The following is a 14,376-nucleotide window of genomic DNA, read 5'->3' on the forward strand; positions in this document are numbered from 1 at the left end:
AATTAACTGGTTGCGAGAAAGAAAAAGATTTCTCAGTTCTAACTTTGTGGGCAACAGTTAAATAAAGGGAACATCTGTTTATCAAAGACAATGTGCTGCTTCTAATTAAACCATCATTTGTTTGATGCTAAATTAGTAACTTGGGATGCAGCTCACACCCTTCAATAGACAAACTTCAAGACTTCTTTCTCCAGTTCTCTATAGTGTCAGAGAAAAAAAAAATAACAAGTTTCCTGGTTTCATATTTTGAATAGGTGTTGTCTCATTATGGGAGATATAAGAACAGAGAAAGACACTGTGCATTATGTAATGCAGTTCTTGCAGCAATGTATGCTTAAAGTTTCAGCTTAATAACTAAAGGGAAAATTAAATCAAATGAGTTTGTTTAGCTGCTGTGAACCTGAACTGAGGAAAGTTTTCATGTGGTGTGCAATGACAAGAGTTTTCAAATACCTTTAAGAACAGTGAAGAGTTTGAAGTACTCTGAGTTATGATGATAAGGCCTGAACCTTGGAAGGAAGTTATTACAGCTCTGTCTGTCTCATGCCTTTCAGCTTCATCATGTGGTTCATCTATTTCAAGGGAATTATGACATTCCCAAGAAAAAAAGAAAGTGTGTGTTTTTTTTTTTTTTAAATAGTCATCATTTAAAGCAGTAAATCACAAGGCTTTTTTTTTTTTTTTTTTTTTTTTTTTTTTAAATTTGCACTGTACTTATTCATAAAGAATAAGGAAATAATTATAGAACACATTCTGTTTTCTAGCATTACTTGGCAGGTGAGTGTGATTTTTGAAGAGTTTAGAAGACCTCTATTTTGGCAAAGCTGCTATAAAGCAGTTACAATATACATAGCAATTGGGTGGATAAATATGATGAGAAAGGAATTACAGCAGAAGTGCAAGGACGGAAGGATTGATACAATAGCAAGATACTATAAAGGAAGAAGATTGCTTACCCATATCAGAAGATTCCAGGTTTGCAGGGGAAAGCTTCACCAAGGAGGGATCTCCAGAAAAATATCCTTCTCCAGTGGCAGTAAGCCCTTAAATGAGGTCTAAGACAGGTGCAGTCAGGCTCCACTCCTTCCGGTCACACATGTGAACTGCCTTCACCTGTGCTCCCAGGGCTGACCTGGTCCTTTTTCAGGTGATCAGTCAGTGGTTCAGGCCCTGCCTCAAAAGTTCCCATAGACTATACAGTCCTCTTTTCCCTTTTTGTTCCCTCACCATAATAAATATCCTGTATAGCCTAATTTGCAATAAAACAGAAGGTATTAATACCAAACACACCTTAAGGGTACTATATACCCAAACATACAGTTTTCAAGATGTTGCTAAAGCCATTAATTCTACGTGCTGTCTTGATCCACAACTACTTCAGCCTGCTTTGCAGGCTGCCTACTTCAAAGCCTACTCACAGAACTTTGAGCATCATTTCCTGCTGTGCCTCCTGCTTTTAAAAAATATCTGTGTCAAAATATCAGCCATATACAAACATATGATTTTGTTTTGTGATGCTGTTGCTCTTTATAATGATAGTATCTGATCAATGCCTACACAGTGGTTCAACCCTTGGGATCTCCCGCAATAGATTTTCTCTTCTTTATGTCCATAGCCATGGTGATCCAGACATTGTTTTCTACCCATTTTGGCACTCTTGCATTTAGTTTCTATTAAGCAAATGTATGCATTTGCGTAATGTTTGCATTTCTTTTTTAGTTTCAAAAAACCATAATCTTACGCTCTTGAAAAACGTATTATATGGTATTGAGAGACGTTTCCTAAAGGTCTCCCAAGGTTCCTAAAGAACTATGCTGGCCAACTGCCATATAGAATAACACTAACTCCTGACTCCAGAAACTTTTTATCAGAACTGCTCTGATGGTCACAATCCATGTTTCATCAAACTAGATTTATTCAAAGTCAATTTTTTTTACTAGAGCCTGTTGCTCTTTATATTTGTTAAATAGTTTAGAAGAGATGATCAGAATCAAAATCTCTCCTGGCTTTTTATTAAATTCACAAATCACTTTTTTTTTTTTAGCTAAAAAAACATCTTTCTTATATACAGGACATCATTCAGTAAAACAACTCTTCTAAAGGGGAATAAGTAATAATTAATAGTAATAGTAAGGAGAATAGTAATAATAAAGAAGGTGAATCTTTCTGTGATCATCGATTAAGGTCAACATAATCATCTTATTTGTGAGCATGCTGATAATTATTTATTATTAATGCCTGTGGTGCATAACCTACTGGTCTTCACTTCTGTTGAAAGAAAAGTACTATTGCCTGTTCTTGAGCTGTCCATGGACAATTTAGTTTTGTATTATCCAGTATAATAGCACTACCTTACTGCCTCTTTGAGTTCTTCAAGACAGCACCAACTCTCCATTTCCATTGAACATATTGCATACTAATACTCCTAGGTTGATAGTTTGATGTTTTGATTAGGTCCATTTTTCTCTGTGAATTTAATGACCTCAAAGAATGTGTTTCCTTTTTATATTGAGATTTCAGCTGCTCTACCTTTATTGTTGAGGTACTATGTGCTGTTCAGAAATTACTCAGAGCCAAGGAACTACAGGACATCTGCTCCATTAACTGTCATTTTTTTTTTACTTATTTCATTGCATAATTTTATTATCTGCCCATGATAACAACCCATTCTTAGTGGCTTATCCAACTTATCTACAGATTTTTCAAGGTGTAAAACAGGCACCTGATTTGGACAATACATTTTCTAGCATGCTTGCTACTACTTCTTCTTATGGTGGACTGATTATGTTTTTTGTACTGTATAAAATACTCTAATATCTTTTGGTTCATGTCTGCTGACCTGAAACTGAAGATGGGGGTACAAGACATAGGATCATAGAAAGCAGGTAAAATTCAAATCTCAGTTCTCAAGTTTGAGTTCAACAGTAACAACAGCACCTTTCTATTACCAGGTTGATCGTACATTGGTGTCAAGGGGAAGGAAACACAAGCATATAGGTGAGAAATCACACACCATTCAGACTCTGATCTGAACAGCTAAAGTATTGGGATTGCTGAGTAAGCTGAGAAGTTTACTTCAGGCTGGACACAGACAAAGAAGGGTTCCAGCCAATTTAATTTCAAGTGAGATAAAATGTCTCTTCTGCAAAGAAGAGATGGAAGGACAGTTAAGCACAGTAAACTTGTGCAATTGCATAAGATCTAAACGCTGTCAGAATTGGCAGGTTGTTAGGATCCTCATTATGGTTTTATATACTAAGATGAAGAACAAAAATAGCATGGGAGAAAGTACTGAATATTCTCTAATAGACAGTACTGTATACCATAAATTCCTTGCACCGATCAAAAACAACATTTTTGTTAATCTGTAATTGACAGTAGGTGGTAGAAAGGCAAGCTGCACCTAAGATACCACATAAAACTCAGTGAACAAAATTTCTGAACAGGAACTATTTACTGCAAGCTGAAATCTCAGTTTGGAGAAGCAGCTAGTGATGCTGGTGTCAAATACATTACACATAGTGAAATATATACTGAAAAATGTGTTGATGGATAAGTTTTCCATAAATATGCTCTCATAGCATTAAGACAGAGTTGAAAAAAGCCAAATGAAAAGCAACAGATGGGCAAACAATCTCACATGAGGAAAGGAAACAGCATATTCAAAGCAGGCAGGAATTTGGTGGGAAACATGACAATTGCTGTTCAAAGCTCAGACTTCGACGTTAGAGAAATATTAGTATGCATCATACTTGATGCTAGAAATGTATGAATCATTACAAAAAGCAACCAAGGCAAGCATAAGTAGATAGACAGTTGAAGAGCTCCTTTGAAACTCCCCGTGCTATTTGTATTGTTGATAGAGTGAGTCTGGTTCAGGGAGGGAATAGTGCTGAGTAACATTTGGAGGTTGTGAAGCATTTGTTTAGTATTTGATACTATGCAAAGGTACAGAAAACCAAGAAATTTAGGCAATGTTTGACATTTACTGGAAAAAGAGATGCAAGACCTAACATCAAATTTGCTACTAAAATATAGCAGTAGATTACAAAACTCAGCAGTGGAGAGAAAACTCGTCAAATAATTATTTATAGAATGCAAAATTTTATAAACAAGAGGTACCTGGCAGATCTGTACACAGAAAGCAAACTTCTACATAATATGCATCAAGCTAATGCAAGATAGAGAGATGAGCATCCCATGCATAAAATTTTTGCATCCACTGCTGAGCATACTCCCATGTCTGAAATTTAAAGTCAATTACATTTAGTGGTAAAGGTACAAATATTTTTGTCAGTATTTTACAATAAAAGTCTCTTGCCTAGTCTATGAGAAAGAGTTGGACAAGGTTAATTTATACACAAAAACTGGTACACTTTTTGGGAGTTAGAGAGCACTGACCAGACCGCATACCTTTCTTTTTTGTTGTTTTATTTTGTTTTTGGAAGGAGTTATTTCTTGGTTTTTCTTGTCATGTTCTCAGGCTTGAATTATAACTTTATTCAACCTTTTGCATGTAAAATACATGTTTATGCAAAAGGAGAACAGTCTGCGCCTTGGAGTTTGGAAAACAGAAGCTCTTTCCACACTTGATTTAAAAATTACAGGTATTTACATAGAGATACAGACTCTACTTGTAATAACTGACAGAAGTATATAGCTATCAGCTACTATCAACAGATATGAAACTGATTCCACATAATTATTACTAAGCAAATGCTATCTATTTTACCATACATCTATGGAAGAGATCAAGCAGAAATTTGGAGATTTACACAAGGTATGGCCGGATAACTCCAACAAAACTGATTTCAATAATACAACATATTAACATGCTAGTATGCAAAGCAAACCTGAACCTTAGAAATGGAACAGTGTGTATTCCCTTTAAAACAATAAATACACATGCATTGGTAATAGACTGAAATGTACAGAAGAGTATGAGCCTAAGAGTGCACTGACCAAAATATTGGTGACATAAAGGGAAATGGTTATTGAGAACAGTAATTACAGAAATATGTCCTCTCATATTTAACATACCTGTATGATAGGATATACTGTATCATATATTTATAGCTTTTTGTATAATTAAACAGTGAAAATATGACTTCTATTGCTTAAAAGCAAAGCTGAAGATAAGGTAGGCCTCAGCTCAGTTACCCATTTCACCCTTTGACCCTCAAATAATTCTGTTCCATTCGAATAGCAGTACGTATTTATCCTATCGATCCTGTTACACTTAATATTAACCAAGTGCTGCCTGAAACCTTGCATTGGTGAAATCTCTTTTTTGACTTAGATATCTACTACAAAGTAATTTGAGAAAAAATTGATGACCATATTTTTAAAGTTTACTAAAAAATGCAAGTCACGACAACTACTTTCCGCTACAAGAAAGTAAGTACATAGTCAACCAGTCTCACTGTAGGGGCATGAGAAGAGAGAGACAGCATTTCATTCCCTTTATGCTAGGCATTTGAGAAAGGATGAATCACCCTACAGGAGTCTCTATCTCTTCGTTTACTACAGAAATGTAGATTACTAGCTTAGACTCAATGCCTAAATTTAGATTGCTAAAATAAATGGGATGCATTGCACTTCCATTAATTCATTCATTTAATCCAGGTAAAAGAATGATCTATTAGTTGTACTGGAGAAAAAATAAATAAAAAAATAAGTGGTGCAATTTTAATGCTGTCCTGCACTGAACTGGAGTCTGGAATGAGTGAACTGAAGAATCATCACTGTTTTACACACAAGGAATTCAGGAAGAGAGAAATGCAGTGTGAATCACTCCAACATAACTAAAACTTTGTGACAAAGGTAAAAAGATAGTGATGGCCTGTTAGGCAGCATAGAAAGCGTCAGTTCTTCTACAGAGATCATGTATTTTAATTCACAAAATTACAGGTATTTATGTAGAGATACAGACTCTACTTGTAATAACTGATAGGAGTATATAGTTATCAGCTACAAAGGTGCATGGTGTAAGAGTTCTGTTTTAAAGATACTTGTAATGAATTGAGCTATAGCTTTCTAAATGATCAGTAATATTTCAGCATCTATTAACATAGAATCAGCCTGGGGTCCTGAGCCCCTACGTGAAGGCTGGAAGTCTGATGACACTGAGAAATCCATGGTTTTGGATTTACAGAACCAAGGTCTGTCATATGGATCAAACTGCATCTATTCCAAAGCTATATGTGTAAAAAATATACACTTTTATGTTTTCATAATTCTGGAAAACAGAATACTAAGATTTCTGATTTCAAGAAAACGTGAGTTATATTACAATGTTTCACTTTTAACTTTTGACAATTTAGGCATGTTATTAACAATAAATACTTAACTTTGGGAAAATGGCTTCCAATTTCTATGGCTTTCTTGCATCACCTACATTACCACAGGCAGCTGGTTTTCTAGAAGTAGTGCCATAAGTATTCTGTGCATTTTACTAGCTTCATGATCTTTCAAAGAAAGGAAAGGAAAGAAGAGAGAAGAGAGGAGGGGAGGGGAAGGGAAGGAAAGGAAAGAAAAAAGGAAAAAGGAAGGGAAAGGAAAATTTACACTCTTAAGTATGCGGTACGGTTTCTAGTTCAAGCAATACATAGATGTAGGATGTCCTAGTGTTCTTTTAGCTCCATTAAGTTACTTAATCTTTTTCTATATAATTTTGGGATCTTAATGGATAACAAAGTGTTGAATAAAATATAATTTCTTATGTGTTTGCACTCAATACTTTCACAACGTGGTAGCAATTTTACATTGCAGAAGACACCATCTGTTTCTCCTCTTTTTCCTGGAGGGTCCAGTTTATACAGTCACACTTATAAAAGCTGCAAATCCATCTTTCTACCAATAACAAGTTGGTAGCCTCATAGTATCTGAGACATGTTTTTTGTCAATTTGTCCTTGTTTTCACTAATACTGAGCATACAGTAGGTGATATCTTATAGATGCCAGTAAACTGTTGTCCTTCACAAATTTTGCCAACAGAACTATTTCAGATCATCCATCAAAACAAATTTTACATGTGTAAAACATGGATGGCTAATCCTGAATAAACTCTTCATTTTAGATGAAAATACTGGTGAGGCCGCACCTCAAGTGCTGTGATTAGATTTGGACCCCTCACTACAGGAAAGACATTGAGGCCCTCGAGCATGTCCAAAGAAGAGCAACAAAGCTGGTGAAGGGTCTGGAGCACAAGTCTTACAGGAAGTGGGATTGTTCAGTCTGGAGAAGACAACCCTCAGGGAAGACCTTATCTCTCTCTGCAACTGCCTGAAAGGAGGTTGTAATGAGGTTGGAGTTGGCCTCTTCTCCCAAGTAAGCAGTGATAGGACTAGAGGGAATAGTCTCAAGTTGTACCAGGGAAGGTTCAGATCGGATATTAGGAAAAATTTCTTCTCAGAAAGAGTGATCAGGCATTGGAACAGGCTGCCCTGGGAAGAAGTGGAGTCATCATCCCTGGAGATTTTCAAAAGAAGAGTAATGTGGCACTGAGGGACATAGTTTAGTGAGCATGGTGGTGATGCAATGATGATTGGACTAGATGATCTCAGAGGTCTTTTCCAACCTTAATGATTCTATGATTCTATGATCATGTTATTGCACTATTGATTCAGTTCCGGAAGATCTGAATCTTCTGGGATCTACACACATTTCCTTATGAGCCTAGATAGCTCAACTTCTATCAAGGATAGACAGGTAACTTTATTTCACTCTCAAGACTTTGACAATCCTTTCTATATTTGGACTAGCATTGCAGTATTTTCACCGCAACACCAAGCTGATAACTATCTAAGGATTTATATAACCACTGCACTAAGCTCTAAGCTTCACAGTGATATCTTGGTTCACTTTTCCCATTCTACAATGTGTACATTACTGCAATTTTTCATAAAGTTTTGAACTACAAGAGAGCCAATTGCAGCATTTTTCTTCCAAAAGATCAATTTAATTGGAAAAAAAATCCTCCCTCACTGCTGAGACTTCTGAGATCAGAAACAATAATATACTCAGAGATGTATCTTCTCAAACTGAACAGGATACAGAGAAAATCCAGGATAAATTAGCTGAGGGCTAAAGAACATGAGTGGTAACAATAGATGAAATGGAATTAAATCTCTTTAGTTTATTGGAAGGAAGTTTGAGAAAAGACCATGACTGTAACGTGAAAAAATACATTGATAGAGAATACCAAACACATCTATTTATTTTGATGAAGAAAGCTAAATAAGTACTAGAGGAAAGAATTAGGGCACTATAAAGCTGAAAACTCACTTTTTAAAGATCTCTTTTACTGAAAAAAAGACATTACGATGAAAATACAAGTATAATAATTAAGCCTTAAGTTGTCCTAATTGATATAAGAGCTCACACTTGATAATCTAATTGTAGCTTCAAACTCTTATTGCACTGAAACAAATTAAAATGCTGTTCTATTATGTGGGTGTCAGTAAAACCAAACCATCCACCATTAACGATGCACTACTCATCTTACTCATTGCAACCTGCAATTGTATGTTCTATAACATGAATCTTAATAGCTTTGGCTTGGTGTCAGATTGGTCTGATCCTGATTTTGCAAAATTAAAGCACTGAATTACTTCTTTTGGAATCTACCTCACATATGTAAGAACATTTGGAGGTATCGGAATCCATCAAAAAATCTTCAATACTCTTTTCACTTTCCTTCTCCTCTTCTTGAAAACATTTTACTGTCTAGCTTAAGAAAAGACAAATTTTCATTTGAGAACTTTAGTTTCTGTCAGTACTCCTTAACACTCAGACATTTTCTTTTGCTCCTGTAGTGTGAGATGTCCCTGATAAGTAGGTGTATAGATATAATCTAAATATTCTATATGATCTCCTGGTAAAAGCAAAAGGCTATTAATTAGGCAAAAGCTTCTCTGGTTGAAACCCCAAACAAGTTAATAAATCATGCGTACACTGGGGAATATCATGAGATTTTCCAGTGCTTTTTGCTGGCTGAATAGTAGAACTAAAAGAATTTTTGATAACTGGTTTCTAGAAATGACTTGAGTTGGAAGAAAACACTTGAGAATTAGTACTAGCAAATCTTACATTTTTGGTAAGCGCTTAAGAGTATCAGGAAAAAAATTCCTCCTACTCAGTAGTGAATGACCATTTTGTGTTTCATTAACAGAAAGAAAACGTAACTTCACTCAGTCAGAATCATAAAATTCAACACCAAAAGGTTCTTTATCATTTTTTGGAACATCAAAAGATTGTTCCATATTTCTATATGAACAAAGATACAATTTTTTTTTCATCTATTCTTTTGTTACAAGCACCCAGAACACAGAAAACCTTTTAATAAATGTTCTACAGAATCTTTACTTTTTTATACAGGAAAACTGATGACAGAGACTACTCCTGTAACTATAATGAGGGCATTAAAATGATTAATAGACGTTCCCTTATGTTTAAGACATTTGTCCTTTCTGCTAAATTCTGTTTACAAATATTCTGATTTAGAAATGACCTAAAATACTGGTTCTTTTCTTGAAGCATACAAACCAGATATTATTTACAACCAAGTCTTCTGTAATTCACTAAAGGTTGTTCTGCCTAAAGCTCTGGAACACGATTATCTCTGGACATGATTTCATTTGCTTGTGTAATTTCAAAAAATATTTTGTAAGTAAACAAGAACTACAACAGCTAAACAAGAGTTGGGCTTCAGAATCATGAAAAATGAAGCTTCTGCCTTCTTTTCCACTCACTCCTGCAATCAGTTTCAGGCAAGACAATGGAGGAACAATGCAAAGACAACTGACTGTAACCCATCCCCTCTATCATTGTGCTTGCCTGTTTCATCCTATCTGTAAGAAATACTTGTCCCAAAGCATGTCCTGTTGGTGACTAACAAGTGCAAAGGTTCCCAAGTATAAATATGTTAACAGGATAAATGATGGCAAATGCAGCATTTGACAGAGAAACAGGCCAAGAGAGTTGTATGAGCATTTTGTATTTGTGCCTTTTGCTGAATAAGTTTTTTCTACTTTAGACTAGACATTCATTGTCATAGACAAATATATAAAAAATGATATTAGACTTTCCATATTTACAATCCTTACAATAGAAGCCTTTAATTTGTAAAAATACAAAATGCTTCAATACGTATGAGAAAATATTTCTCAGTTTATTCTTATTTCTCAGAAACTCAATACTATTAGTAAAGTCTATACAACTGTAAGAACATATACATATATGCATTAATTCAAACCGACTTCCTTAGTCTGTAGACAAACTGCAGTGTTAGTGTTCACTGCTTGAAATTCTGCTTTGGATGCATATTCATTAACAGCTAGTGGTCTGTCATTCATATGTAACTCATTGAGAGTACATGGTATTTTGTATTCAAAATGATTGATTCTACACATTACGGAATAGTCATATGTATGAGTTAGTCAGTGCTCATTTGTTTTAGAATGAGATCTGTATAACTAACACTTGCAAATATAAATGTAAAATTTGGTGTATTAAATTAACTTTTAACACTGATTTGATAAGTGCCCTAGCAACAGGAATACTGATTACAATATATATGGCACACGCAAAAAAGCTCAGAAAGGACTCAATAAATCTAAATATTATTTTTTCTCCTGGAAAGTTGAAAACTTCTAATGTTTATCACCCAAAAAGGGCTCTTCCCACATATTTTTCTCAGTCAGGTCTCCAACTATGCACATTGAGATGGCAGCACAACAGGAAATACAAAGGGAGTTAAACTTCCCCTGCAGCCTTGCAATTTCAAATATGCAGAACACAGATATAACAACACAACAAAACTGATGCTTCTTCCTTTAATTTTTCAGGACAAAATCTATTTGATTTTGAAAAATCTACGCTTTTCACATTTGTATTTATGGCACACAGTAACCCACAGGAGATGGAACTGAGATTGAGAGAGAGCCTTCTTGCTATCAAATTATATACCATGGATATTTATTTATACTGTTGTCATGTGCTAGAGTCCTAGTTGAAGACCACGTTCCAGGTGTGCATGATGCTGTTCAAATACAAAGCCAAATTTCACCTTTCTCCATCTTACAGTGTAAAGGTGAAATAAGAACTAACAGACGTAAGAAATAAGTAATATTCTTCAGAAATATAGGTAATCATTTTAACATATGGAACCACAGCATATTCTAATTCTGAAAGAGGATAATATATTAGCCAACAATGATATTTGAATGGCCATGGAAACTTCACTCATGAGAAGCAGCAAAAATAAAACACAAATATGAAATTATGTTGAAAATGTTTCTGATTCAAAGCTAATGTCATAGACCAGTTAAAGGCCATATCTTCTTGTTGTGAGGCAGAGCAGAAAGAGTCTGAAAACCACATTCAAACAGTATAAATTGATACAGAGGCTTAGACAAGTTCACCTGTGGACTCTCATTATAGCTGTCTCGAAGAAGCAAAGAGAGGACAGGATTTCAAGGGGTACATATGAGAAATTGTCTGAAGTGGATGTCAAGTCACAGAGAATGAGGTTGGAATACTAATCCTTAGATTTAGCTAGGAAGATATAAATATTGGCTTACCTAGGAGCATTTTCACTGGGAAGAAACAAGAAAACAGAAGCAAGAACTGGAAGATAAATGATAAGACTGTAGTTGTTTAGGTAAAATATAAGACAGGATAGTTATTGATCTTAGCAATAATGAAAGAGCAACCAGAAATGAAACAGTTTTTTGAATGGGAGACACGATATCATGTACAATGCACAGAAAGAGAGTGAGAAAGAGAAATTAGATGGGAATGGTATATGGGATTCAGTCACTGGTCTATTTAGAGAGAGTGGAAGAGACAATCAGGCATCAGACTCCTATTTCTGCACAAGACAGAAAATGGCAGTGCAGAAGCAGTATGGAGAGAAGTTAAACTATGGAAAGATGGAAGATCATTTTACATTCTGTTATTGTCCTTTTGTGGGAAGAGTTCTGATGGCAGAGATAGAATTAAAGCAAAAGGAAAAAGTTGAGAGGTGCAGCTCACATTGTGGATTTGCCAACTAACTAAATTGAAAAATAATCAATTGTTTTTATTGTTGTTGTTGTTTTCCCACAAGATAAAGTAGCATAGATGAAGAAACAATGAAGTTAGTAAGGCAGAAGTATTTGACCTACAGTCGAGCTACTGAGGCTCCTTGTTGAATATTAAATGCTTATAACTTTTGCTAAAGTGCTGGTCGACAGAAAGTCTCAGAGTAGGGAAGCGTCTGTGAAGAAGATCAGAAAAGAAAGGCTTACCTTGGCCTGTGTGTTCATAGCATACAGAGTTAGTTTATACAAAAATAGTGAGACCAAAATCTGAGGACCAACACTGAAGAGAACAGCTGCCTCCACCAGCTGCCCAGCAGGAACTCTACTGCATTCACTATTACTTTATCACAATTTTCTGCCCCAAGAGCTACTTTTCTATCTCTGTTGAAGCATGACTTCAACATGGACAATAACTGACTGCATTTTGTGTTGCATTGCAACACAATTGTGTTGCATTGCAACACAAATAAAATATGTTATCAGCTGTTTACAGTGTGAACCATGAATACTTTCATTCTTAACTATGGAGTGCTGAGAGTCATCCTCCCAAATTCAGTGGCTCATATTCCAGTACAACGATATTCATAGTGTATTCAAATCAATGCACTATATAATTCAAACAATTCAGGCATGCACTTAACAATAAATTACATTTATTCTTCCAACAGATTTAGGAAACAACAGAAACTCAGGTACAAAAGTCATATAGATAAAGACAGAAAATACATTAATTTAATTTAATTTAAAATACATATATTTACAAAATTTTGTGGATAAACATTAAGAATATTTAACCTTTTTGCAGGTTGATGATGAAATGCCGAAAGTAGAAGTGGAAAAATTTGTGGGTTTTTAACTTCAGAAGTAATTGAAATACATTTTAATTTATTTACAAGTTATTACCTGCAAGTGTGCACTTCATAATCTGCACTAATTCTGTTGCTCAAACTACAGTAATGACTAGTCGCATGAAGATCTAACAGAATTCAAATAAGCAGAATGAAACGTATCGTATGTACCATTGCTGGGCATGTGAAATGGTCCAGATACTTCAATAGATTCCAAACAAATTTCTAAAGTAGTTGTAGTACAACTACTTAGTTCAACTACTCAGTCATTCTATAACCATTGTTCTAGACCACACAACAAGTAAAAGCAGTTCTGAAATTTTTAGGCATTTATATCATTATCATTTATACTATTTAAGAGTTCAGAGTGCAGAAGAAAAACAGTCCTTGTTTTCACAAGACAAATCCTCAGAGCACTATCATCTATGAGTCTCTGATGTCAAAGGAAATTCTGTATTTAAGTATAATATATACCAGAAGTACAAAATCAGCTGGTCTCATTTGTAACACAAAATTTAGATCAGTTTAACTGATAAATTAGGGAAATCGTCATGGTGAAATTTTGCTCTGTAACACAAACTTCTGTAAAGTTTTCAAAATGCATGTGCAGAAAAGAGCAATTGCCCAATTTGTGCACTTATGCATTTCAAGAGCAGACTAAAATTCAAATGGGATAAAGTTTAAAAAGATCTGGAAGAACTGCTGAAAGAACTGCTGAAAGAATTGCTTTATTCTGCTACTGTTAGAAGCAGTTTTTACTCTCTAATTAAAATAATATTTGACAGAATAAAGAGAGTGGTCAAAGATTATAAAAGAGCACTGAGAACCAATTCATCTGTTGACAGGCCAGCAGAGCTTCCTCTCCAGAGATAGGCACTATCTAGTTTTGTCTTGATCCATTGCAAATTGTTGCTTGGTAACTTGAGCTGCTTCCCTTTCAGGTCAGTTTTTATTAGATAAAAACCTGATAATTACAAGCTTGACTCCTGCAATTTTTGTTCTACAAAAAGATGATTCCAAATGTTTGCATAAATTCCAGGCAGTGCTTTCCCATTGCCACCTCTATATCTGTTTACTATCAGTACTTCCCCTTTCTGAATAGTTTAATCTATCTGTCAGGATAAAGTAGCAGCTTCAAAACAAATTGCTAATTCTTTAAGAAGTTTTTCTGAACAGGGGATGTCCTTTCTGCTCTGTGCCAGTCAGGTTTCAGTCCTTTGCACCGAATGGGTTCCTTCACATGGAACCATCCTTCAGAAGTCTTCCCTGGGAATAGTGTAACCAGGACATTCTGGGTTAAAGCCCTAAGCTTTCTACTGCACGCTGTTTACTGCTCTATATATAAATGTTGTTTGATTTCTTTTCATGAAAGCTGCCCTTTTCAGCAATATTTAAAGGTCAGAAAATTCATCCTGCCTATGAGAGGCATGAATTAAGGGCTCTGA

At 35.1% G+C, this 14,376-nt stretch overlaps 1 protein-coding gene across 1 annotated transcript in view; it reads left to right on the plus strand.

Moving 5' to 3' along the window:
* The window catches only part of LOC149917831 (uncharacterized), a 72,936-nt gene extending 59,997 nt beyond the window's left edge, over window positions 1-12,939 (plus strand). The window contains exon 3 of the mRNA XM_090142051.1: window positions 12,889-12,939. Within this exon, the coding sequence (XP_089998177.1) occupies window positions 12,889-12,939 (51 nt within the window). The remainder of the gene's footprint in view (window positions 1-12,888) is intronic.
* Window positions 12,940-14,376: the final 1,437 nt, after the last annotated feature.

The sequence above is a fragment of the Phasianus colchicus genome, chromosome 5, assembly GCF_987193195.1.
Source record: "Phasianus colchicus chromosome 5, bPhaCol1.hap1.1, whole genome shotgun sequence".
Lineage (NCBI taxonomy): Eukaryota > Metazoa > Chordata > Aves > Galliformes > Phasianidae > Phasianus > Phasianus colchicus.